The 27,641-nt window shown below is 44.9% G+C and overlaps 1 protein-coding gene across 1 annotated transcript; it reads right to left on the reverse strand.

Annotated features, from left to right (window-relative positions):
• Positions 1–790: 790 nt before the first annotated feature.
• On the reverse strand, positions 791–23,556 carry dhx37 (DEAH (Asp-Glu-Ala-His) box polypeptide 37). The gene is made up of 27 exons (XM_056286196.1): positions 23,337–23,556; positions 22,937–23,059; positions 22,640–22,809; positions 21,913–22,025; positions 21,416–21,779; positions 21,158–21,306; positions 20,932–21,024; positions 20,609–20,705; positions 17,199–17,312; positions 15,053–15,269; positions 14,250–14,348; positions 14,093–14,163; positions 13,818–13,953; positions 13,655–13,731; positions 12,887–13,119; positions 12,448–12,559; positions 12,250–12,356; positions 11,835–12,023; positions 3,309–3,433; positions 3,047–3,163; positions 2,779–2,951; positions 2,573–2,687; positions 1,858–1,995; positions 1,663–1,757; positions 1,501–1,574; positions 1,286–1,383; positions 791–1,187 (listed from the first exon to the last, which is right to left on the reverse strand). The coding sequence occupies exons 2-27, from the start codon at positions 23,037–23,039 to the stop codon at positions 1,111–1,113; spliced, it is 3,456 nt and encodes a 1,151-aa protein (XP_056142171.1). The 5' UTR covers positions 23,040–23,059; positions 23,337–23,556; the 3' UTR covers positions 791–1,110.
• Positions 23,557–27,641: the final 4,085 nt, after the last annotated feature.

Raw genomic sequence — 27,641 nt, forward strand, 5'->3', positions numbered from 1 at the left:
CTCATTGACGCCCGTACTTGGCTCGTTATTCTACATCGGTACACGTTTCAAGCCTGAACCTGTGATCCGACTGTCACACTGAAGTATATTTTCGTAATTCCATAATTCTAAGACTGAGTTATAGATTGGAGTAAAAAAAGACCATATTTTCAATTACAATCGGTTGCTAAAAATGCTTAATTTCAATGGTTGTAAACAGATTTTTTACATACTCAGATTTAGACTGTGCTTAGTGTTAGTCATCATATTAAGAGACCTGTCAATCAATGTGGTAGTGGCAACAGGGTCCAGCCTTGTGTTTTGGACGTTGGTACTGGGGCTACTCGTTTGTTTACATTTGAATTAAGGATGTAACCTTTAAATGTGCTATTTAACTCTATTTTTTTATTCAGTGATTTGATTAAAAAGTAAAAAGTAGAGAGTATGAAAAAGTAGTGGGTATCCAATACATTAGAGCACATCTGTGATTGCAGAATATCCCCATTAGGTGAAAGTAGATGTTGTTACTGTGGACACTGCAGTCTACAAGGCCAAACAGCAGCACAACACTCAGTCCCTGTTTTAAATGCTGAGGCAGTTAACGATTTGTTTCAATCAATACCACTCAGCAGCCCCTGCTGTCATTGCCTAGTTATTACGCTTGGGGTCAAAATGTTACACAGAACACCATTAAAAGGCTCAACCTTTAAATGTGCACCTTGTTAATTTTTAGAGGGTCGTGCATAATCCTGTTATCCACATCTTATCAAACCAGTTTAAAACACATGAACAAGCAAACATCAGTCTCGATTAAAACCAGACTTTAATTCGAGTCTTATGAAGACCAAATGAGACATACCTGACACCAACAGAGTCATAGCCGCAAGATAAAAAGTCATAATAGAGCTCTAGTGGGAAAAGCCACTGACTAATATATACAGTTAAAAGAGGTGTAAAACATGAAAAGGAAAAGTCAATGTCCTGTGGCAACAGCTGCACTCAAAATGAGTCAGCACTTGAAGAGCGCCACCTCTGATGCTGGAGAACAGTCTGGGTTGAAAAATGGTGCTGAGGTGTTAGGTCCAGCAAGTCGCCGGTCTAATGTATTAAGCAAAGTTGTGGTCACTTCACTCATATAGGAGGCCAACATTTGGCCACCTCCTGGTACAAGGCTTCAGGCAGCCACTGACAGTATGCAGACAGGAGGACTAAATGGAGAGAGAAAGGGACAAATTAACAAAAGAGTTAGATGACATTAAGTCACAAAATAGATTGACAAACCATGCCAAAAACATTACATCCTCACATTTCTCTTTGTTCTTCCAAACTGCAAGAAGGGCATCTCTAGAGTCAACCTTTTCTGACACCAGTGCTCCCAGTAAAGCCTCTGTCCTGGGCTGCAGTCTATGACAGAAAAGCAAAGCAAGATATAAAATATTCCTTATTCAAAGCAGGTTTATTCAGTGAGCTATGTAAGGGATTTAATACTTGAGACTAAATGATGTGAGACCAACAGCTTACTTTGCCCATGTCTTGAGCATGATGGAGGGATTTGAGAGCAGACGAGAACTGTGTTTCTTCAGTTTAGGGCACACCTAGAAAATGCACAAAACAGAATATAATGTGGTTAACCAGCGTTTAGAACTGCAAGGAGACTGTGAAAATCACATTTTACTACTGTACCTGTCCTTCAAGCAGGAACCTTGCAAAATACTTATAGCGGTCCAGCCCATCTGGATAATCCATCTCCACTGCAGGAAGCTGCCAACCCACTCGGACTACAGGACAGAAAGAGAGAGAGAAGGAAAGGTTTTTTAATAATTACACAAAGGTAAACATATTACAGCAAGAAAAGCTACAAAGAAAAGTGATACTTACAGAAGGTGCTTAAACATTGACATTTAATTGTGCCTGTGGAGGCACAGAACCACGGTGGTGGGGTCTCTTGGGGAGAACCAAAATGGCAGTACTGGGGCAGGAGCTGGGGGATCCATTCTGCTTCTACTGCTGACACACCTGAGAAAGACAGATGGAAACAAGGTCAGATTTTTCCCAAACTGCACATATGACTTAGTTAAAGCGGGCAGTGACTATATAAGTTTAATAAATTCAAGCTTATTTTGTCCCGTTATGAAGAAAATTGGCTTGTAATCAGGTAAGACAGTAAAACACCATCCATTATCTGAACTGCTTATCCTACTCTGTGTCACAGGAATGCTGGAGCCTATCCCAGCAGTCATTGGGCGGCAGGTGGGGGACACCCTGGACAGTCCGCCAGGGCATCACAGGGCCCCCCCCCCCCCCACACACACACAAACACACATACACACACACATTCATACCTAGGGACAATTTAGTATGGCCGATTCACCTGACCTACATGTCTTTGGACTGTGGGAGGAAACCGGAGCCCCCGGAGGAAACCCACGCAGACACGGGGAGGACATGCAAACTCCAAACAGAGGACGACCCGGGACGACCCACCAAGGTTAGACTACCCCGGGGCTCGAACCCAGGACCTTCTTGCTGTGAGGCGACCGCGCTAACCACTATGCCAACATGCCACCAGGCTATTTCCTACAAGCTCATTTACCTTTCATGTACATCTTGGTTGTCTCCATGATCTCCTGGTAAACTACAAACTCGGGTAGTTTTTTGAACAGTGCAGAGGAGGGGTGAATAAAAACTGGTTCATCCAAGAGAGGTGTCTATAAACGAAGACAAAAGAAGTCAAGGAGTTGATAGAGAACTGCAATTCATGTCCCTGATCCCTTGAAAATGGTGCTCAGTGTAACTTGCCTTGTATCCATTTTTCCATTTCGAGTCCAGGATATCCTCTGCATGCACACGCCTCGCTAGATGATCCCCCAGTCCAGCTAGAACAATTTGCCGCAAGCAAACCACCTGGCTCTCTGTTGGTGGAGTCATCTTGGGATTCACAAACACACCCACCTCTGGACACACTGCATTTACTGGGGAGACAGAATATGAATGCCAGTGTGTTTGCTACACAGTGTGTTTCTCTTGTGTAGATGGTAAATCATCTGTTGTGTGTGGATGTATTTACCTGCATTGGTAAGTTGTCCTCTTAGCCGCCTGATCTCCACCATTGCTTTATACCTCAGGCCATTCTCCTCACAAAATTTTGGTGTACAGCCTGTGTATTCACATGCCCCCACAGCACCTAACAGTCATATGTGACCACATGTCAACATACAAAAGCAAAACATCAATAATTACAAATACGTCTAAATCTGTAAATGTAAATACCTACACCCCACGGTGCAATACATTTTTGTCTATATTTAATGTTGCCATGATTAATTTACCCAGCATGATCATGAGGTCCCCCAGCAAGAGTGACGCTCCCTGCCCAGCCCACAGTCTCCTCATCTGGGCCAGGCGAGCTCTGCGCTGGGCCAGTTTGGAACTCTCATCCTCATTACCTGCCGGTCTGAGAAGAGAGTTAAAAACATACAGCGAAAGTATTCGACCCCCTTGACAGTCATCACTCATTTCTCGATTATAAAAGATAAACATCTGTTCCTGAACAATATTATTTTTGTGAACCCATAAGCTCCAACAGCATGTTCCCAAAGCCAAAATAAGCTATGTTTCGCGGACTTTTTTAAAATAAATTAAAAACTAAAATATAGTGCTTGAGTATTCAACCCCAACAGCCATGGTTCTCTTGGGGTAAGTATGTACAAGCTTTGCACATTCTTCTGGAGTAACTGTTGCCCATTCTTCTTGGCTGGACTGCGATTTTCAGTCTGCCACAGATTTTCAATTGGGTCAAGAGGTCCGTACTTTGAACTGGCCACTCCAAAATGTCCCCTTTTTCTTGCTGAACCATGCCATTGTTGCTTTAGCCTTGTGCTTAGGATCACTGTCCTGCTGGAAAGTGAACCTTCTCCCAAGCTTCAGTTTTATGGAAGACTGCAACAGGTTTTCTTCCAATATTTCCCTGTATTTAGCTCCATCCATTCTTCTCTCAATTTTCCCTCAGTGGTAACACCCTTGATTTGGTTTTATCTAAAGGAATAGCTGTTTCTGGTCTCAATGTCTTGCCAATTACATCTGTTGTGTCAGATCATTTTCTTACCAAATTTGAAGCATTATTGGCCTGTCCAGTTAATGTCGGCACAGATGTAACTGCCACTCGCCACATTGGTCTGTCCACTACAGCTGCATTTGGCCAGCAGCTGCCTGAAGTCTTGGCTCCTTTCACTGTAGAGACAGACTCTGCTGAAAATCTCACTAGTGATTTAAATGTGGCCCTCTCCAGTCTCCTCGATTCAGTTGCACCTCTCACTACCAGAGCTAGGCAACTAAAGAGACCTACGCCCTGTTTTTTTTTTTGGGGGGGGGTTTCCCCCTTTTTCTCCCCAATTGTACTTGGCAAATTACCCCACTCTTCCGAGCCGTCCCGGTCACTGCTCCACCCCCCTCTGCTGATGCGGGGGAGGGCTGCAGATTACCACGTCTCCTCCGATACATGTGGAGTCGCCAGGGGGACGCAGCATGTGGGAGAATCACGCTATTCCCCTCAGTTCCCCCTCATTTTTTTTAAACATGGTGATGATGGTCGCGTGGCTTGGGTCCTCGGCTTTTCCGGTCGCATCTGGACACTGCTTGGAATCCTCATCATCATACATTTTATAATTCCATTATAACTCTGTTATCGTCTTTCAATTTTGTATTATGTAAATTGTCTAAACACAACATCCATTGCACGTTGTCCATCTTGGGGGAGAGAGCCCTCCTCTGTTGCTCTCCCTGAGGTTTCTTCCCATTTTTTCTCCCTGTTAAAAGGTTTTTTTTAGGGAGTTGTGCCTTATCTGATGCGAGGGTCTAAGGACGGGATGTTGTGTTGCTGTAAAGCCCCTTCAGGCAAATTTGTAATTTGTGATATTGGGCTATACAAATACAGTGCATCCGGAAAGTATTCACACCCCTTCACTTTCCCCACATTTTGTTATGTTACAGCCTTATTCCAAAACGGATTAAATTCCATTTTTTTCTCATAAATCTACACACAATACCCCATAATGACAAAGTGAAAAAGGTTTTGTAGAAATTTTTGCAAATTTATTAAAAATAAAAAACTGAAATATTTCATGGCCATAAGTATTCACACCCTTTACTCAGTACTTGGTTGAGGCAGCCTTGGCAGCGATTACAGCCTCAAGTCTTCTTGGGTATGAAGCTACAAGCTTGGCACACCTATATTTGGGGTATTTCTCCCATTCTTCTCTGCAGATCCTCTCGAGCTCTGTAAGGTTAGATGGGGAGCATCACTGCACAGTTATTTTCAGGTCTTTCCAGAGATGTTCAATGGGGTTCAAGTCTGGGCTCTGGCTGGGCCACTCAAGGACATTCACAGACTTGTCCCAAAGCCTCTCCTTCGTTGTCTTGGCTGTGTGCTTAGGGTCGTTGTCGTGTTGAAAGGTAAACCTTCGCCCCAGTCTGAGGTCCTGAGCGCTCTGGAGCAGGTTTCCATCAAGGATCTCTCTGTACTTTGCTCCATTCATCTTTCCCTCGATCCTGACTAGTCTCCCAGTTCCTACCGCTGAAAAACATCCCCACAGCATGATGCTGCCACCACCGTGCTTCACTGTAGGGATGGTATTAACAAGGTGATGAGAGGTGCCTGGTTTCCTCCAGACGTGACGTTTGGCATTCAGGCCAGAGTTCAATCTTGGTTTCATCAGACCAGAGAATCTTGTTTCTCATGGTCTGAGAGTCCTTTAGGTGCTTTCTGGCAAACTCCAAGCGGGCTGTCATGTGCCTTTTACGGAGCAGAGGCTTCCGTCTGGCCACTCTACCATAAAGGCCTGATTGGTGGAGTGCTGCAGAGATGGTTGTCCTTTTGGAAGGTTCTCCCATCTCCACAGAGGAACGCTGGAGCTCTGTCAGAGTGACCATCGGGTTCTTGGTCACCTCCCTGACAAAGGCCCTTCTCCCCCGATTGCTCAGTTTGGCTGGGCGGCCAGCTCTAGGAAGAGTCCTGGTGGATCCATACTTCTTCCATTTACGAATGATGGAGACCACTGTGCTCTTCGGGACCTTCAAAGCTGCAGAAATTTCTTTGTACCCTTCCCCAGATCTGTGCCTTGATACACTCATGTCTCGGAGGTCCACAGACAATTCCTTTGACTTCATGGCTTGGTTTCTGCTCTGACATGCACTGTCAACAGTGGGACCTTATATAGACAGGTGTGTGCCTTTCCAAATCATGTCCAATCCATTGAATTTACTACAGGTGGACTCCAATCAAGATGTAGCAACATCTCAAGAATGATCAGTGGAAACAGGATGAACCTGAGCTCAATTTTGAGTGTCATAGCAAAGGGTGTGAATACTTATGTACATGCAATATTTCCGTTTTTTATTTTTAATAAATTTGCAAAAATTTCTACAAAACCTTTTTCACTTTGTCATTATGGGATATTGTATGTAGATTGATGAGAGAAAAAAAAGGAATTTAATCCATTTTGGAATAAGGCTGTAACTAGGGATGGGTACCGTTCACATCTGAACCGATACGGTACCGGTACTTGGAATTCGGTACCGGTACGCAACGGTACCTTTTTTCGGTACTTTTTCTTTTTTGTAATTACATTAGTAAAAAAAAAATAAGTCAAAATTTCTTAATGTAACACATTTACTGCCACAGGATCTCTGCTTGTTGGTTCGCCATCGCTGCCTGCTGGCCCGTTAGGTTATCCACAGAGACCTGGAGGGGCTGGACCTGAGTCTGGAGATCCCTCACAGCGACAGAGGCCACCTCTAGCTGCCGGGTGTGGGAGTTGGTCAGTTGGACCTGTTCGATGAGAGCTGCTCGAACCGGACTGGTCGGTACGCTCTCTGTGCCGGCTGGGGTCATCATGGCCAGTTCGTACTGTTAGGGTTTGTGGGAGATCCCAAGTGCGCGACACCAGGCAGAGGTAGAGTTCACCGAAAACTGGCGTACTTTATTAATAGTTCATACAAAGGTCAACACGGAAGGACAAGGAGCAACTAGGAAGCAGGAAACCCAAAATGAACCGAAATGTCCATTTAAGGTCCACCGAGAAAAACACACACGGCAACGAAAAGAGCCCAGTAATCCGCTTCGCGGGTAGTCCCAACAAACAGAGAAAACGGTAAATCCACGGGCTGAGATAAACTCGGAGAGAATACACATGGAGGGAAGAGTAGCCACCTCACCGACACGGTTACGGCACGAACTGGCAACAGGCACTGGGAGACCAGCAAACTTAAGCCCAGCCCTGACGACTAAGCCCAGCCCTGACGAGCTGATTGGCTGCCGGCGCGGGGTGGGCGAGCCGTAACAACGTTAGTGCTAACGTTAGCTTCTTTAGCTTTATCAAAGATGTAGGTACACTCTTCAGCATGTAAATAAATTCTGTGCTTCACCAAGTTTTTCCTCAGGTTCGAGGTATTGCCATGGCCAGCCTTGCATGCTTGGTGACATATATTGCATCGAGCTTTGTCTTGGTCGATTTGAGTAAAGTGTAGCCATACTTTAGACCGCTTGCGAGACGCCATCGCTAATCAGTGTGTGAAAGCATCCGGTCAATTTTCAAAATAATACCGATCGTTGTTTTTTTTTAAATCTTTATTACACTACTACTACTACTACTACTACTACTTTTGGCTGCTCCCGTTAGGGGTCGCCACAGCGGATCATCAGTTTCCATTTCTTCCTGTCTTCTGCATCTTCCTCTGTCACACCAGCCACCTGCATGTCTTCCCTCACCACATCCATAAACCTCCTCTTTGGCCTTCCTCTTCTCCTCTTCCCTGGCAGCTCCATATTCAGCAGAAAATCTTTATTACACAATTACCGAAATTAGTTACCGTTTCACTTTATTTGAATAAGTACTCGCTAGTACCGACCTAATTCGGTCGGTACCTAAAAAGTACCGAATATCGGTACCCATCCCTAGCTGTAACATAACAAAATGTGGGGAAAGTGAAGGGGTGTGAATACTTTCCGGATGCACTCTAAAATTGACTTGACTTGAATAAGGTTCCCAGTGCCTGCAGATGAACAGTAACCCCATAGAATTATGCTGCTGCCACCGTGCTTCACTGTAGGGAGGGTGGATTTTAGGGCATGAGCAGTGTTAGGTTTGCGCCACACATAACGCTTTGAGTTTTGGCCAAAAAGCTCAGCTTTTGTCTCATCTGACCACAAAACCTTTACCCACATCTGGGGTCAAAACTGGGTCTCTCTCATGCTTGGTAGCAAACTCCAAGCATGTTTTTATATGCACAGTTCTGAGCAACGGCTTCTTTCTTTCCATCCTCCCATACAGGCCAGATTTATACAGAGCCCGTGATATGGTTGACTCATGCACATTTACTCCAGTTTCAGCCACTGACCTCTGGAGCTCCGGACCTACTCTGATGTCTGGAGACATGAGCCAGTCACCATCCCGGATGACATGCCACCACCCACCTGACCACCATATGGACACAAGACCCCCCACATGGAGTGAGGTGGAGAGGATGGTAAAGCAGGCAAGATGGATGTCAGCTCCTGGGCCCAATGGTATTCAGTACAGACTCTTTAAGAACACTCCTGGAGTCCTGAAATACCTCTGGAAGCTGATGAAAGTGGCATGGCAGAAAAGAGTCATACCCAGGGCATGGCGAAGAGCAGGAGGCATTCTGATCCCCAAGGAGAAGAACTCTTCCTGCATCAGCCAGTTTCGTCAGATCAGCCTTCTACATGTAGAGGGAAAATCTTTTTTAGCGTGATTGCCCAAAGGCTCTCCACATTCCTGCAAAGAAACAACTTTGTTGATACATCAGTGCAGAAAGCCGGGATCCATGGCTTCTCAGGATGTATGGAGCATGCGAATATCATCTGGCACTAGATACAAGCTGCCAAGAAAGAACGGAGAGACCTGCGCGTGGTTTTCTTAGACCTTGCCAACACTTTTGGATCAGTTCCTCACAAGATCCTGTGGACGGCGTTTGATTTTTTCCATGTCCCCAAAAACATCACAGAGTTGGTCAAGACCTATTTTCAGGATCTCCAGTTCTGTGTCACAACACAGAACACCACCACCACTTGGCAACATCTGGAAATAGGCATCATGGCAGGCTGCAATATTTCCCCTCTGGCGTTCACCATGGCAATGGAGCTCGTCATCCGTGCATCTCGATGGGTGGTGGGAGGCGAAAGGTCCAGGAATGGCCTGCGTCTTCCACCAATCCGAGCATACATGGATGACTTGACCACCATAGCAACAACAAAACCATGCACCAGGCGCCTGCTGCAGAAACTCCAGGAGAACATCAAGTGGGCACGAATGGAGTTTAAACCAAGTAAATCTCGCAGCATCTCCATTGTTAAAGGCCAACTAACAGATGAACGGTTCTGCATTAGTGATCAACCAATCCCCACAGTCCGGGAGAAGCCCATCAAGAGCCTCGGACGGTGGTACAATGCAGACCTCAAAGACACCCAGCAACTGGAGCAACTTCGCAGGATACAATCAGTGGCCTCAGGCAAATCAACAACACTGCACTGCCCGGGAAGTTGAAGCTCTGGTGCTTTCAGTTTGGGCTGCTACCCCGACTCATGTGGCCAATAACCATGTACGAAGTCTCACTATCTCATGCCAATCGCTTGGAGAGGCTAGTGAACTCGCAGGTGAGGAAGTGGCTTGGACTGCCAAAGTGCCTCAGCAGTGTTGGACTCTACGGCAATGGAGCCCTCGCACTGCCAATTTCCAGCCTGGTTGAGGAATTAAAATGTGCCAAAGTGAGGCTGGACATGTCCCTCACAGAATCCCGAGACCAGGTAGAGAGAGGAGTTGCTCCAACCCTAGCAACAGGGAAGAAATGGACCCCGACTGCAGCTGTACTGGAGGCGAAATCTGCCCTCCGCCACCGAGACGTAGTAGGCCATGTTCAACAAGGCAGAGGCGGCCTTGGCCTGGGAGTAAAAACACCTACCTGGCAAAAGGCGACTACTACCGAACGGCGAACTATGGTGGTTGAGGAGGTTCGCCGACAGGAAGAAGCAGCCAGATGTTCTAAAGCCGTAGCACAAGCCAAACAGGGCCGCTGGATGAGGTGGGAGGGTGTTGAAAAGAGGAAACTCACATGGAGTGAGCTCTGGAGCATGGAATCAAACAGGCTGAGTTTCATCATCAAAGCCACATATGATGTCCTGCCCTCTCCCATCTAAATCTCTGGTTTGGAGAGAATCCATCTTGCTCCCTATGTACAGCCACAGCAACCCTCAAGCACATCTTGGTTGGCTGCAAGACCAGCCTTACCCAAGGCAGATACACCTGGCGACACAATCAGGTGCTCAGGTGCTTGGCAGCTGAACTCGATCGCAAGAGGGTTTCAATCAATGCCCAACCCTTCAACAATCAGGAAGGGCCCCAGCGTTTTCCAGCTTTCGTTCGGGAGGGGGATAAACTGAAGGCCAACCCTTCACTTCCCAACTTAGGCTCACTCAACTCAGCCAGGGATTGGGAAATGTGAGTGGACTTAGGCCAGAGGCTCATCTTCCCGACAGAGATCGCAACAACCACCTTGCGACCAGACCTCATCCTCTGGTCCAATTCTAACCAGCTCGCTTACATCATTGAGCTGACAGTCCCCTGGGAGGATGCAGTCGATGAAGCGTACAAGCGTAAGAAGCTGCGGTACGCCAACCTAGCAGCCGAAGCAGAGGACAGAGGCTGGAAGGTGAAGGTGCACCCTGTGGAGGTGGGTTGTAGGGGCTTTGTTGCCAGCTCCACAGCAAAACTCCTGAGGGAACTAGGAGTCAGGGGGCAGGCCCACAGGAGTGATTAAAGAGCTAGCCAACACTGCTGAGAGGACTAGCCACTGGATCTGGATCAAAAGGAGAGACGCCGTCTGGGCTGCCAGGGTGAACAGCTAACCACAGGTCACACACCCAGGACCGATCAACCTGTGGTGGGGCTGCCTCAGTGGAGGGTGTCTTGTGATAAAAGGCCGAAACACCCTGTGATGCTGAGGTAAACAACTGATGATGTGTCCTGGTGGTGGCAATGTCACCTTGGCAGACATCTCCGGTTTAATTCCCACCGAAACTGTTGCAGTGCAAACACTAGGGATTTTCACAACCAGTCCTTTTTTTGAATCTAGAGTGATTGCAGGATCATCTGTGGCTTTCCTCACCAGCCCACGTCTTGCTCAGACACTTAGCTTTGAGGGACGGCCTGTCCTACAAAGCGTCTGGGGGGTGTGATACAGCTTCCACTTTCTGACAACGGATCCAACAGTGTTCCGTGGAACATCCAAACACCTGGATATTATTTTGTATCCCTTTCCTGCCTTCTGCATTTTAATCACTTTGTCTCTTACTTCAGTATTATGCTCCTTTGTCTTAATTTTTTGATGGCGTTCACGCCCGGCTAATGAACTTTACACAGAGTGCTTTTTATACCCATATATGAGACCGTTACTTTAATATCTTACAGGTGCACACTAATTATGTCCAATTGTGTTTACCTGAGTTTGTTTTAGGAATAATTTGTCATTTGTGTAAACTTGGAGCTTTCAGAGCACAAGGGGTTGAATACTTGCGCAAGCACTATATTCTAGTTTTAAATTTATCAATAAAAAGTCAGCAAAACATAGCTTATTTTGGTTTCCGGAACATGCTGTTAGAGCTTATGGGTTCACAAAAATAATACTGTTCAGGAACAGATGTGTGAGTATCTTTTATAATCCATAACTTAGTAATGACTGTCAAGGGGGTTGAAGACTTTTGCAAGGCACTGTAAAAAAAACAAACAGAAATTTACATATGTAATTTCACACGTGCGGCAAACTGCATACATATCCCCCACCTGTCAAGATTTTCGAAGATCTCCCGAACTGTCATGGCTGCCACTACAGCGATGACATAGGCCAGGCAGTCCTGCTGTTTTCCTAATGCTAGCATCTTAGCATAGCGAGGTGTCACGGGGAATGAAGCCATTGCCCTACCCAGCGGGGTGATGGGACAGCTCAACTTTACTTGTTCCATATCTTTTACCCTTGAGAAAGGAGGTTTGAAAGCTTGTTCATATACGACGACTAGGACATTGCTTCATTTATCTCTTTATACGGAGTAAAAAGGCAGCCAACAAACACAGTCAATCTAGCATTTTGAGTGAGACAGAATAGTTGTGAAGACTAACAAGAAAGGTGGGGTTGGTGGGTGAATGGGGTCAGAGAGTGAGAAAGTGAGAGATAATAACAGACAGAAAGACAGGTTGTTACCTTCCGGTGCGAGGCGGCTCTTTCAGAGCTCCCAGTGACACCAGTAACTGCTCAGCTGCAATGAGCGCTTCAGCAGAGGGCGCTGTGGGGAAGGGGAAATTCACCACCTGAGGACACCCAGAGACATTTATCAATTTCTATGAAAACCCCCCATTCTTCTTTCAGTAACACTTATGGTCAGTATCAGGTCTCACTGACCCTGTCTATGTTGAGGTCCTTCATCTGCAAAACCAGGTCTTCCACAGGCCTGCGAGTGATCTCCGCTTCCGAGAACAGACTGAACTCTGCAAATACTGCAGATGAAAACAACCTGCAGAAACATCATAGCAGCCAGTCAATGTAAACACCTGCTGTTAGAACAGTTTCCCATTTTCTTAAAATGAGAGGATTTTTGTCTTTTTTTTGAGGGTGGTTTGTGTGTACTGGACAGGAGGCTGAATATTGACAGGAGAGATGGGACAGAGATACCTTCAGACAGATTTGAACTTAGTACACTGCATTTGAGTTGAGTCACTAGGACAGTCCATGACAGAACATTTGAGAGAAAATTTTCTGAAGTGAACATAATTCCTGGAACCCCTCCCCCACCCACTCCCCAAAAAAACATGACTTAAGACACCAGATCAAAAGTTCTGACCTGTAGCAGTGACCTGGTTCCGTTCGTCCAGCTCTGCCTGCCCTCTGATTGGCTGAGGCTTGGGAAGTCCATGAGACCTTGAAGGAGGACACGCCGGTCACACGGTCATAGTAGCGTTTCTTAACCCGACCACAGTCAACCACGTACTTGATCCCGGGGATGGTGAGCGAAGTCTCCGCCACATTGGTGGCTACTACGCAGAGCCGAGTGCCAGGTGGGGGTGGCCTGAACACCTGTACCACAGAAAGATGCAAATACACACTTAATTAAGACCTAAAGCTTAGAAGCTGGAATTTCTCCCAAGGACCGAGTGACAGTGTGTTCAAACCTTTACACATCACATTTACTGTTCTTTTTTTTCAATCAAGCAAATAAATATACAAGAAAAGACTTGTTTTCGACTGTATAATGCAAAACAACGTGTTCTGGTCTGTTCATTTCTCTGAACACTTGAATTGTTGGTGAAATCTGTTAAATTGTGAAAGTACATACTTCTGTACACCTATCGGTACATAAATAGCCATTCTTGTGCAAATCTTATGGTCACAGGGAAACATTTTAACATTGCATTAACATTACAGAGATGCTCCATTTTCAATTCATATTGCTTTTTTATTGTCTTTTGTTAACCTTACCACTCCTTGTTTTCCAAATTCCATAATTTTTTATTCTGCTATTATATTAGCCAAATACCTCCTCAGGTACAGCTCAAGTTAATTTCATCTTTACAGACCGATGTAACAGGACATTTTATGAAAGCAATCTTACTTTAGCCTGCTGCTCTGTGGCCAAGAGGGAGTACAGAGGAAGGACATAGAGAGGTATGGATGGGTCTGCCTTCTCTTCTAGAAACAACACACAAACAACAGAATTCATATACATCTCTGAAACGGGTTCCAGTGTATTCAGACAACCTGGGGTCTGTCTTAACCTGTGCCTCCTGGATCGTCTCCTAAATCAAGGTCAGAATCCTCATCCTGTTCCTCGCCTATCCCAGCCTGTCTGTCCTCATCTCCCTCATCCACCGGTAAGGCAGAATAGTTGTCCAGGTCGATGCGAGGCAGGGACTAGAAGTGGAGAACACACACATTTTCTCTTAAAATGTCTTCAAATATCCCCATGAACATGTGTAAAGCATATATTTGTTGTTTATCACTAAGCAACAGACACTTTAATAGTCTGAAATAAAATGACTGTAGGCCTTACCACAGCCTTCTTCTGTTTGGCTTTCTTGAACTTTCTAATCTCCTCTGAGTTGTCTGCATCTTCCTCTTCACCTAGGAAGACAGACACACACTGTGTTCAGTTGTTTCTGAACTCAGGGCGAGTGACTAATGCCATGGGGGATTATTTCTGAACTCACCAGTGAATGTGTTACCCTTCCTGAAAGGGAAAGCTTTCCTCAGTCGTCTACACACGTTATGGACCTCTGCCTGGCCAGTCAGAAACACGAGGATACCACCTTAGGACAGTGAAATAAAATCTTCAGTCACTCACCAATGAGACAAGAATCCATCTTTCTACCGGTTGCATGTGTTTTAAGAATTTCTTTATAGTTGTCCAGGGTGGCGTGGCGGTCTATTCCGTTGCCCACGAACACGGGGATCGCCGGTTCAAATCTCTGCGTTACCTCCGGCTTGGTCAGACACAATTGGCCATGTCCGCGGGTGGCAAGCCAGATGTGGGTATGTGTCCTGGTCGCTGCACTAGCGCCTTCTCTGGTCGGCTGGGGCGTCTGTTCGGGGGGGAGGGGGAACTGGGGGGACTAGCGTGATCCTCCCATGCGCTACGTCCCCCCCGACGAAACTCCTCACTGTCAGGTGAAAAGAAGCAGCTGGCGACTCCACATGTATAGGAGGAGGCATGTGGTAGTCTGCAGCCCTCCCCGGATCGGCAGAGGAGGTGGAGCAGCGACTGAGACAGCTCGGAAGAGTGGGGTAATTGGCCAAGTATAATTGGGGCGAAAAAGGGGAGTGTGTGTGTGTCTTTATGCATGCTCGATAATCCAGGTAAAGAAATCACAGAAAATTGAAATAAACCGATTCAATTTCCTGTGATGTTTTAAAAATTAATTGTGAAGTGAAAAGAGCAAAATACAGTAATGTGTCAGTATATTATAAATTCATAATAATTTTTGTATATCTCTCTCTCTCTCTATGTGTATACCTGGGGGTAGCATACGGTGAATCTTGCAGGTCTTGTGGAAGACCTCTCCAGTATAGTCCTCCAGCGGGGTGCGTTTGTTGAAATGGACAGTGACAGGGAATTGCCGGGCTTCAACTTTTATGACAGGTGGAGGTGATGGAAACAGTTTCCTGTTGTCTGTGAAGTCTTCTACCCGCAGCGTAGCTGACATCACCAGTAGCTTCATAGGCATACATTTCTGTAGGGCAAATACATAGAAAAGCAGGTTTACAATAGCAAAAGACACAACAAAAAAAAACTAGATTAACATTTTTTCCAGTGTTCGCTATCTAAGTCTGCACATACAAGGAACTTGAATTTGTGAAATGGCTCAACACAAGGAACACAGATGACATAAAAATGACCTAAGAATAACAATAAGAGGATATGTGTACCTAAGAGTATCTGTCTTTATGCATGCTCAATACTCCAGGTAAGGAAATCACAGAAAGTTGAATCAGTTCATCTGGACACAACGTTTATTGAGAGAAATGCTTCATCACTCATCTGCGTGACCATTTCAGTACCCCCACCCTTAGAAACAACACTGTGGCATAACGAGCAAAACCAACAACCAATTTCATATGCAAATTGCTGTGACCGTTAACTAGAGTTACAATGGCCATGTGTACTATTGACGGAGGGTTGGGGAATAGTTGCAATCAAAGCATTGTAAGATGGCAACAGATGTACTCTTAGCCCCCCCCCTTGGTTCAGGGCAGAAGCATGGGTGTGCTATAGGTTCCCCAGTCTCACCTGTAGTGGCCAACTTGTATATGGAAGAAGTGGAAAAGAGGGCTCTGATGTGCTATCCAGGGATACCACCTCACCATTGGCTCAGATTTGTGGAAAACACCTGGGTTAAAGTTAAATATCAGGATGTACCACATTTCACCGACCACATTACCTCTGTGGACAACCACATCAAGTTCACCACGGAGGGTGTGAAAAATGACAGGTCAGCCTTCTTAGACTGTGAAATTGCATTTGGTGATGGGGGACATTTGATTGTTGATGTTTACTGTAAACCAACACATACTGATCAGTACTTAAGGTTTGACTCTCATCATCCACTGGAGCACAAACTTGGAGTCATCAGGACGGTGTACCACCAAGCTGACAATGTCCCCACCGATAGAGCGGCCGGGGAAGAAGGGGAGAAATCCCACATTAAACAGGCCCTGGTTATGTGTGGTTATCCTTACTGGGTGTTTGTCAAAGCCAGGAAGACGCCCAAACAGTGCACCAGCCGATCAAAGAGAGGAGAAGGACCAACAGCTGTCTAAGCGTAAACCAGTGGTGATTCTGTATGTGGTAGGAGTGTCAGAACAGTTGAGACGCATATTTTCCAAACACCACGTCTCAGTTGCTTTCAAACCCCAAAACACGCAGTGCCAGAAATTGGTCCACTCAAGGATCGGGTCCCCTGGCACAAACGGAGCAATATAGTGTACGCTTTTACATGCCAGGAGGATTGCCATGATTTATATATTAGGGAACCCAAACAGACACTGGCCAAGAGGACGACACAACACAAGAGAGGTAACATCAGGCCAGGACTCCACAGTCTACACCATCTACAGACAAGTGGCCACTCTTTCAAGGATGAGGAAGAATGTGCACATCCTTGAGGGAGGAATGCTGGTTTGAACAGGGAGTCAAAGGGGCCATGTATGTGACGAGGGAATGACCATCCCTGAACTGGGGGGGGGGGCTAAGAGTACATCTATCGCCATCTTACAATGCTGTGATTGCAACTATTCCCCAACCCTCTGTGAATAGTACACATGGCCACTGTAACTCTAGTTAACTGTCACGGCAATTTGCATATGAAACCGACCGTGGTTTTCGGTCGTTATGCCACTGTATTGTTTATAAGGGTGGGATACCTGTAGTCAGCTGAGACTGAAGAGGTTACTTAGATGAGTGATGAAACGTTTCTATCAATAAACGTTGTGTCCAGATGAAGTGATTCAACTTTCTGTGACAGAGTATCTGGGCTGGGGAACGAGTAAAGGGATTATGGGAACAAAAGACAAATAAGGCTGTCAAGAGCACATATTTTGTATAGCAAGGCAAGTCAGAAAGACTTAATGCGTTAAATTCTAGCAAGAGTGGTGTTACTCACCTTGTTTCGGAGTGGGACGATACGAGACAGCAGGCCTATCAGGATGTCAGTGTACACGCTCCTTTCGTGTGCTTCATCTATGATTATAACACTGTACTTCTTCAGCAGGAAATCCTATGGAACAAGATGGAGAGAGTGCTAGCATCATGTAGCCAAGCTCTCAAGTTGAGCATTGGGATGAAAGGGTTGCCCCATTTTCAGTGACCCATGTCGACAATCCACCTTGGGATCAGGGTGGACCTGCACAAAGGTACGATGGAGGTCAAGCGATTAACTGGCTGACATTGCACACCAATGTGACAGAGACTCACAAAAGCCATAAATACAATGGCAACACAACCCTCTCTACCATCTCTTTTTTTTTGGCCCCCCCACCCTTTTCTCCCTAGTTGTATCCGACCAATTATCCCACTCTTCCAAGCCACCCCGGTCACTGCTCCACCCCGCCTCCTTATCCGGGGAGGGCTGCAGACTACCACATGCCTCCTCCAATACATGTGGAGTCGCCAGCCACTTCTTTTCACCTGACAGTGTGGAGTTTCACCAGGGGGACGTAGCGTGTGGGAGGATCACGCTATTCCCTCCAGTTCCCCCTCCCCCCTGAACAGGTGCCTCGACCGACCAGAGGAGACGAGACACTAGTGCAGCGACTGGAACACATACCCACATCCGGCTTCCCACTCGCAGACACGGCTAATTGTGTCTGTAGGGACACCCGACCAAGCCGGAGGTAACACGGGGATTCGAACCACCGAGCCCCATGTTGGTAGGCAACGGAATAGACCGCTATGCTACCCGGACGCCCTCTCTACCATCTCTTGTACTCCCCTCTGCATAATGACTGCTTGCAGTCAGTAAGATTGTCTCATTTTAAGCCTTAGCCTAAGTAATACCATCACGCCAGAGAAACTGCCCATCGTGTTTGGCACCATGTTGAACTGGCTGTAAATAAAGTTTGTGTCCTCCATTTAATGACACAGAACACAAGAGTAGACAACAACTTGACACAATGCCTGACCGGTGTGTCATTCCCATGTCTTACGTAAACGGTTTGACACAGGGACAACACAAGTCACCGGTTTCGTTGAACAAGGGTCTCACACAGGTCAGTCCTGTGCTGGGAAATGCAGGTCGAAAATGGGTCACTGGGGCAAAAAAGGTGTAACAAACTGTCATGTGGATGTACATTAAATGGACAAATTACCTGAAGAGTCTCACGTCTGTAAACATACTCGAAATATGATATTCCACTACAATCAGGGATAGGCAACATGATCCAGAAAGGGCCGTTGTGGGTGCAGGTCTTTGTTCCAACCAAGCAGTTACACACCTGATTCTATTAGTCGACCAATAGTCTTTGCTAAGGAACTTGATTTGTAGACTCAGGTGTGTGACTGCTTGGTTGGAACAAAGACCTGTACCCACACTGGTCCTTTCTGGATCAAGTTGCCCATCCCTGCTGGACACAGCAGGGGGAAATGTAAACATTTTGAAAATGGCTTTCACTGGTCCACATAAATATGAGAAGGATTGATTTGATACATGAGAATTTCTCCTTTGACACCTTTGAACTAATATGTTATTATGAGAACCCTCATAAACACCCGGAGAAAATTAAGTAGGTAGTGTAGTGGTCTATTCCGTTGCCTACCAACACAGGGATCGCAGGTTCGAATCCCCGTGTTACCTCCGGCTTGGTCGGGTGTCCCTACAGACACAATTGGCTGTGTCTGCAGGTGGGAAGCTGGATGTGGGTATGTGTCCTGGTTGCTGCACTAGTGCCTCCTCTGGTCAGTCGGGGTGCCAGTTCAGGGAGGAGGGGGAACTGGGGAGAATAGCTTCATCCTCCCACGCGCTACGTCCCCCTGGTGAAACTCCTCACTACTACTACTTTCGGCTGCTCCTGTTAGGGGTCGCCACATCAGATCATCCATCCCCATCTCTTCCTGTTCTCTGCATCTTCCTCTGTCACACCAGCCACCTGCATGTCCTCTCTCTACACATCCATAAACCTCCTCTTTGGCCTTCCTCTTTTCCTCTTCCCTGGCAGCTCCATATTTGGCATCCTTCTCCCAATATACCCAGCATCTCTCCTCCACACATGTCCAAGCCATCTCAATCTTGTCTCTCGTGCTTTGTCTCCAAACCGTCCAACCTGAACTGTCCCTCTAATATAATCGTTCCTAATCCTGTCCATCTTCATCACTCCCAACAAAATTTTAGCATCTTCAACTCTGCCACCTCCAGCTCCACCTCCTGTCTTTTCGTCAGTGCCACTGTCTCCAAACCATATAAAATAGCTGGTCTCACTACCATCTTGTAAACCTTCCCTTTAACTCTTGCTGGTACCCTTCTGTCACAAATCACTCCTGACACTCTTCTCCACCCACTGCACCCTGCCTGCACACTCTTCTTCACCTCTCTTCTACACTCCCGATTACTTTACACAGTTGAACCCAAGTATTTAATCTCATACGCCTTCGTCACCTCTACTCCTTGCATCCTCACCATTCCACTGTCCTCCCTTTTATTCACACATAGGTATTCCGTCTTGCTCCTACTGACTTTCATTCCTCTTCTCTCCAGTGCATACCTCCACCTCTCCAGGTTCTTCTCCACCTGCAACCTACTCTTGCTACAGATCACAATGTCGTCCGCAAACATCATGGTCCACGGAGACTCCTGCCTGATTTCGTCCGTCAACCTGTCCATCACCACTGCAAACAAGAAAGGGCTCAGAGTAGATCGTTGATGTAATCCCACACCTCCACCTTGAACCCATCTGTCATTCCCACCACACACCTCACCATTGTCACACTGTCCTCATTACATATCCTGCACCACTCCTACGTACTTCTCTGCAACTTCCGACTTCCTCATACAATACTACACCTCCTCTCTCGGCACCCTGTCATATGCTTTCTCTAAATCCACAAAGACACAATGTAACTCCTTCTGGCCTTCTCTATACTTCTCAGTCAACACTGGTGAAACTCCTCACTGTCAGGTGAAAAGAAGCGGCTGGCGACTCCACATGTATCAGAGGAGGCATATGGTAGTCTGCAGCCCTTCCCGGATAGGCAGAGGGGGTGGAGCAGGGACCGGGATGGCTTGGAAGAGTGGGGTAATTGGTACAATTGGGGAGAAAATAAAAAAATAAGAAACAAATAAAAAAAGAAAGTAATTTTGTTAAGCATCAAAGGTGATAAAAATCCAACTTGTCATATTGTTATAATTGTTGTATAACTATTTTTAGACCATACTGAAATAACTGTGACAAGAAAGCTCTTTGCTCCCCCATAATTCATGAGAGGAGGAGAAGCTTTGCTCTACTGCCGGGTCATCTCACTTAGTGTATGTTTTGGGTTGTGTGCACACACGTTTATGAAGTACAGCAGGGCAGGAAATACCTTCTGGATTTCTTTCAGAAGAACACCATCTGTCATAAACTTGATCTTGGTGTCACTAGTAACATTCCCTTCATATCGAATCTGGTATGACACCACCCTAAAAACAGAGAGAAAAAAAAACCCCATTGAGATTTAAAAAAATAAATGTTTCCAACAGGAGGGAAATTTCAATTCCCAAAGCAGGTGACAAAATTATGAGAAGAAATACTAATAACTTTTTTATCCTAGTTCTGTGTATAATTTTGAAATAAAGCTTCTTCCTTGGAGATAAGGTTCTCTATGCTTAACACTTGTATAATATGCCAAGTAAAATAATCTCCGACCTCGTGGACAGGTTCATCTCCTTGGCCACTCTTTGGGACATGCTGACAGCTGCCACTCTCCTTGGTTCTGTGATGCCTATAATACCATCGCCACTGGGTGCACAGAAGGAATGAAGAGAAGGATGGTGATAACGCACTATTCGTGTAACTCGTATATGTCTTTCCAGAGCCGTTCAAGTGAGGCATTTAAGAACTTTATGAAAAAAGGGGATAAATGAAGTATTACCTTGCAAAGCCAGCTTCGTAGAGGAACTGAGGCACCTGGGTGGTCTTTCCGCTCCCCGTCTCTCCACAGAGAACGACACAGGGGCTCTCCTTCACTGCCTCCATTATAACCTGCTCTTCTGCAAGCACTGGCAGCTTCAGACGAGCCTCCTGTTTAGACGTAAGGACCGAGTAATACATGAACCAAGTCCTCACACAAAGACCACCCTGCAAAACACTTGGTACCTCTCTCTCTCTCTCTCTCATCAAGAAGACTTACTTGTATTTCTGGTAGTCTATCAACTGGAATGAAGACAGCAGGCTGGGAAGGTTTCTTGCTCTGGACTTTCCTCTCCTCCTCCTCCTTTACAACTTTTACTGTCACCTGTTCCTCTGGCTTCTCCCCCTGTTTCACCTCTGTCTCCTGACATGAGGAGGTGGTTTCCTTAGCTTCAACCACATCTGTGGTCTCCATTCTTCCATCGTCACCATCGTCTTCATCAGAGGAAGTGTCCAGATCACTAGTCTCTTCTCCCTTTTGCTCTTCGTCCTCTTCCTTCCATTTTCTTTTCCTCTTTCTGTTAGCACCACTTAGGCTGTTGATCTTTGGCCCTGAGCCTCCATCTTCCATGCCATCTGGTGTCCTAATAAGAAAACGGACATTGAAGACCACTACTGCCAACCCCATACTGAGAAACTCAGACCAATGGCACTGCTTCAGTGACAGTCTACATTTAGCCTGGATTACATCAGACATGTGTAGATGTGTGCACATACTCTTTACTCTGGTAAAGTTTGTCCCCTGTGCCCAGTTTGGAAGTGGTGTATAGCAGCTTGAGTTCAGTTTCTGGGAGCTGTACCTCTGCAAGCTTGGTCAATATTTCCGCTCTCTAAAATAGATAGGGGAGGAGTGGCATATGTTAGAATGTTGTTCTTCACTTTGTTTGATTTTTCCCACTTGCTGCCAAGGCTCCTTGAAATTTTTAAGTTTTAAGTTTATATGCCATCTGCAGAAGTTGCACACGATGTTGCCAGTGCAATTATATATAAAAGGTAAAAATGTAAAAAAAAAACGTAAAATATGTGAAGGAAAATATAAAGGTAAAAAACGAAAAACAGGACAAAAGAACAGAAGGTAGCATTCTCCATTCTTAAGGCACAAACCATTCAACAGTGTGTGTATGCAAAATTACAATTATCTGACAGATAAGATTAATAAATCTATCCCAAACAAATCCCAGTCTTCTACTGTTTTGAGCAGCTCCCCTTAGCTGACGCTAAAATTCATTTCTCATAGGCACCTGTCCATGGTCCAGAGTTAGTGCTTGAAAGTAGTCTAATACAGTAAATTGCTGCATGGATTAATGAGAGTTACAGTGAGCAGATAGTCACAGTCTGATGACATGGGATTAAATTGTCTTGGAATTCTTCAGTGTTCCTTAAATAAAAAGTATCATTACTATTCTAAATCACAATTTTCTTGCATTTAGCAACTGACACCTACTTGAATTTTTTTCTCCTTAAGCTCCAAGACCCTCTCCAACTGTTTCCTCTGCTTCTTAGTGAGGGGCTTTTTCTTTGAGATAGGGTTCTCTATGCCTTTCTTCTTCTTGGCTTTGCTGGCTGGAAGGACCAAAGCATTACTCTCATCCACCCCCTTAAGTTTGTCTCCATCTGTGAAGAGGAAACGAGAAACATCAGAAGCATGAATAACATCAGACAGTGACATCAACTATCATTTAACTTGGATCATTTCGCTGATTGCTTCACTTGTTACACGTTATTTTCTCCATTTGTTTACCTTCCAATTCCAACACAACGTCTGTCTTCACACCCCTCGCTGGCTGTTGAGTGTCACTCTGTTGTCTCCCCTTCCAGTTATATTTCCTTCTAAGTCTCCCCATCTCTTTGAGGCTTTATTAACCTTAAGCAGAGTAAAGGGGACTATTATATAGAGACTAATCAATTGATGTAGAACATATCAATCCAATATATCAACAAAATGGTACTGAAACGAATTTTCTCAGCTGGTAGTCGATTATATAACTCAGTAATTTGTGACGTTAGACGTCCGACAGATAACTTCGCTATCGTATTGCTAATTTGCTAGTAAGGATAAGGCAAGCTCATTTTAAAACACTTTCTTTCAGCCAGCTATCAAAACAGAAAACTAAATAACTGATAATTAATAATATACCGACCTTTTATACTTAACCAGCCCGGTAATATGTTGAGTCTTTAAATGCTGCTTTAAACCTGTATACTTCCAGACCTTTTTTTCCCCTGTTAAAAGTTTTTTGGTTTTTTTTTTGTCTAGGGAGTTGTTCCTTATCCGATGAGAGGGTCTAAGGATGGGACATTGTGTTGCTGTAAAGCCCCTTGAGGCAAATTTGTAATTTGCGATATCGGGCTATACAACCTGACCAGCACAAATCTCACGTGTAAACATGCCCTGTCCGTGACGTAACACAGCTCGGCTATGGAACGTGGTCTAGAAAGAAAGGTTCCGGTATGAAAACATCATGGGGCAGCTTCTGGTATGAAAACATTTATTTATTTATTGCTTAATTACAAGAAAATTTTACAGAACAAGTTTGGGAATAAATACAAAACGAAGGACGAAAATAAATCAACAATGGTGGAAATGATGGTTCAGTACAATTGCGTGAATATAATCAGAATAATGAAAAAATAAGAGACTAAAGAATATTTTACAAACAACCCAAAAAGCACAAAAAAGAAACAAAGAGGGTAATTGAAAGGAGCATAACAGAGCAAGGTAAGAGACTTTAAAATTACGAGAACTGAGATATAGATGTATACAATATTTTAACCCGTTTCATTTTTTCCATATTTTTCAGCGACTTAAAGTAGTTGGCAAAGCTATGCAAGAAAACGGTGAAAAAGGGGGCGCTGCTGTTCCATTTACAAGGATGTATATGATAATTGGCCAAAATAATTACGAGGTTAACAAGATCTGAAATTTTTGCATTTAAATTGACCATAAGATAAATAATGTCATTATATATAAAATAAGGTATGTCATCCCGTTTTAAAGACAACCAATTATGAATATCAGACCAAAAACAAATTAGCATATGAGCAGTTAAAAATAGATGGCCAATAGTTTCAGCTTCTGAAGAACAAAGGATGAGGATCCACTTTAAATTTAAATCTTTTGTGAAGAAAGTCACTAACAGGGTATATCGCAGATACTATTTTAAAGTAGGTTTCTTTGACATTAGGAGCAACAGGATAAGATACATAAAAAGAAAAGGATTGCCTCCTTAAGGGCCTCACTGTTATCCCGTACAAGACAAGAGTTAAAGTCCGCGAAATTTTTATATTTGAAGACTAAAGTAACTTTTTTGTTATCACATCTTTAATCCAGCAGATTGACATTATCACCCTTTAGAGAAGGCAAAGAAGGTACAACCGAAGAATATTGTATACTGCTTTGTAACATTCGAAGTAAAGGAATGGGAATTGCTTTGCAGATTTTTTCATAACCTTTTCTTGAAATAGTAATTCTGTATTTAACAGTAAACTCGTTGAAGGATAATCAGAGTCCATCTGAATCCAGTAAGTCATGTACAAATGTTAAACTGTCATGGTTGTGTGGTCTGGGTCAGCTAGGCCCATCCGTTTCCCATTCCCCGATTTGGCTTGCCATTTCTGCCCCTGCTTTGCTCACCTGTCCCCATTACGTGATTGGTTTGCCATGTCTGTTCCTCCCACTGTGTCACTCTCGTGTTCCCCATTCTCTTACTTAGCTTGCCATTTCTGTTCCTGTCCTCCCTTGCTCACCTGTTCCCCATTCCCTAATTGGCGAGCCTGTTCCTGCCCTGCCCTGCTCACTTGTTCCCCATATCCCTGATTGGCTCTCCGGCCGTTATATATTCCCCCTGGTTGCCCTGGTGCATTGTTAAATCGTCAGACTGACTCTTGGTAGCTGGATGCTGCACGCCTTGTACCAAGCCTTCCCGGATGTCTGTAGCTTCTGTTCCTAATTATATAAGTTAGTTTGTGTTAATAAATCATCGTTCTGGCCCAGAAGGCTCATTAATATTCATAAAAGATTGGCTGGTGAGTGGCAGGGGAAGGCTGATAATATTCATAAAAGAAACACTACCTGAGTGGCAGGGGGAGGCTCATTAATATTCATAAAGAAGGTCTGCCTGATTGGCCAGTGAGTGGCAGGGGAAGGTTCATTAATATTCATAAAAGAAGCACTACCTGATTGGCCGGCGAGTGGCAGGGGAAGGCTCATTAATATTCATAAGAGAAGCGCTACCTGATTGGCCGGTGAAACGTTGCCGCTCTGACGTTCACGTTGCTCCTGTCAAAGCACGTTATTCCTTCGTTGCCCTGTCAATGCTTGGCTAGTCAACTACGTCAGCTAGCATAAGTTATAACCGATCTTCGCCCATAACATCAATATACTATACATATTGATCCCCTAACCACTATCCGTTAACAAAAGGAAATGTATTAACGCTCGTTTACCTTACGCTCATCTCCTCAGCATGTCTTGACAGGAGCAACGCAAACGTCAGAGCGAGCAGCAACGTTTCACCGGCCAATCAGGCAGCGCTTCTTTCATCAATATTAATGAGCCCTCACCGACCAATCAAGCAGCGCTTCTTTCATCAATATTAACGAGCCTCCCCTCGTTTCGGTAATTCGTCAGCGGCGACTCTGCATTTGGGTCCTCTCTTCCTGCTTCTGGTGTGACATTTTTTTCATAACCTTTTCTTGAAATAGTAATTCTGTACTTAGAAGTCCATCTGAATTCAGTAAGTCATGTACAAATGTTAAACCATTGTCAAACCAATCGGCTCTGAAAATAGGTTTTCTGTTTATGGTAATAACCCCGTTGTTCCATAATAAAGAATCGACCCTTCGCTAAGCCCCGCCCTAGAACAGCCACTGTCCAATCCTACGTTAGTAACCGTTACTAAGCAGGGGAGGCCTGGCAAGCTATCAAGGAAATGCCGAAGCGGTGCGCTTACGGTACCTGTAAATCAGACAGCAGATATCCTAAAAGTTTGGAGGATGGGGTCGTATTTTTGGCTTTTCCTAAGCGTAAAACACAAGAGGAAAAATGTCGAATGTGGATCAAACAGCTGAATCCATCGAGGATAAACAAAAACACTTCTGTTTGCTCCAAGGTAAGCTTGCTAACGTTAGCTAGCCTAGCTAGCTAGGTTAGCTAACGTGACAGTCAACTGGTCTCCGCTTTCGATCCTGTCTAGCCTTTGCGACCACCACCGATGATACGGGCACAGCCTTTATTTTACCACCTCTTGGTTTGTGCCATTGTTGTGGAAAGCTTGTGCAGGATTTAGCTGACTCGTCTGTTCTTGCCTTTATAAGATCCAGTGTATGGATCAAGCCCACGACGTGTGAGCAATATCCTGGTGCACTTTAAACAAACGGGAAAGTGCATGTGAGCTCCCCTGATCCAGCTGGCTAGCTAAAACATAGCCTAATGTTAGCTAGAGCTGAAAGCTAGCTAGTAGGCTATATGGACTCATAACTAAATGTCAGCTTAAAATACAACTCAAAATACAACTATCTATATTGTCTTACCCTGCTGTACACGAGCATTGTTGTTCATTTATCTCCTTGTCCTTAACGTGAATAGTTAAGACGTGGGGTGCCTGGGTCTTATATTGGGACCTGTAGGCTTTAGCCTCGATTTTAATTTCCCCTTCATTCACACGCTGACAAATTATATCATGGCTGTAGCTTTCAAATGCATATTGCAAGCCTTTCTGTCTACTTCTCTCTGATATCTCCTTGCTTTTCCAGAAATTGGATGTCAATTCACCTGGAATATCTGTCACTGACATGACAGTAAACGCCATGTTTAAATTTCGCGGACGGACGATAGCTTGCCAGGCGTAGCAACAGTAACCAAGGGGGCGGGGCTTAGCGAAGGGTCAATTGTGTGGGGAATATTTGTGGGTAAATCATTCCCCCCCCCCATAATGTAGTCCTTGTTTGTGGAACTCACAGTTTTATATGCATTTTTGACACATAAAAATCACACTTAAGCAAAAAGTCAATCCCTCCAACCTTATTGAATATTTTGTTAGGGATATGGTACCATGTAGATTGATGTTTTGAAATACATTTTAACCATTTGACTCTTGAAAGCTGAAAATACAGATTCAAGTTACATGACTTTTAATCCCCCATTGACATAATCTCTGACTAACTGTGATTTGCGTTGAATACTGAGTTTTGTTTCTCCAAATGAACTTAAATATAATGGATTTCGGTGAATTTATCACTTTTGATGAAGTACACAAAGAGTGGCAAGAGCAGATGAGCCTTGATAAACCCTCCGCTTTGGACAGAATGATACGACCCAATAGATCCCTTTATGCGCGCGCAGAACGTGTGGCAAAACATAGCCGAGAAACAACGTGCGAAACAAAAGCGTATTAAACTGAGAAAAGTTAGAAATGTGAGAAGATGGACATCTCAGAATACTGTAG

This window comes from Lampris incognitus, chromosome 1 (assembly GCF_029633865.1).
Source record: "Lampris incognitus isolate fLamInc1 chromosome 1, fLamInc1.hap2, whole genome shotgun sequence".
Taxonomy (NCBI): Eukaryota; Metazoa; Chordata; class Actinopteri; order Lampriformes; family Lampridae; genus Lampris; species Lampris incognitus.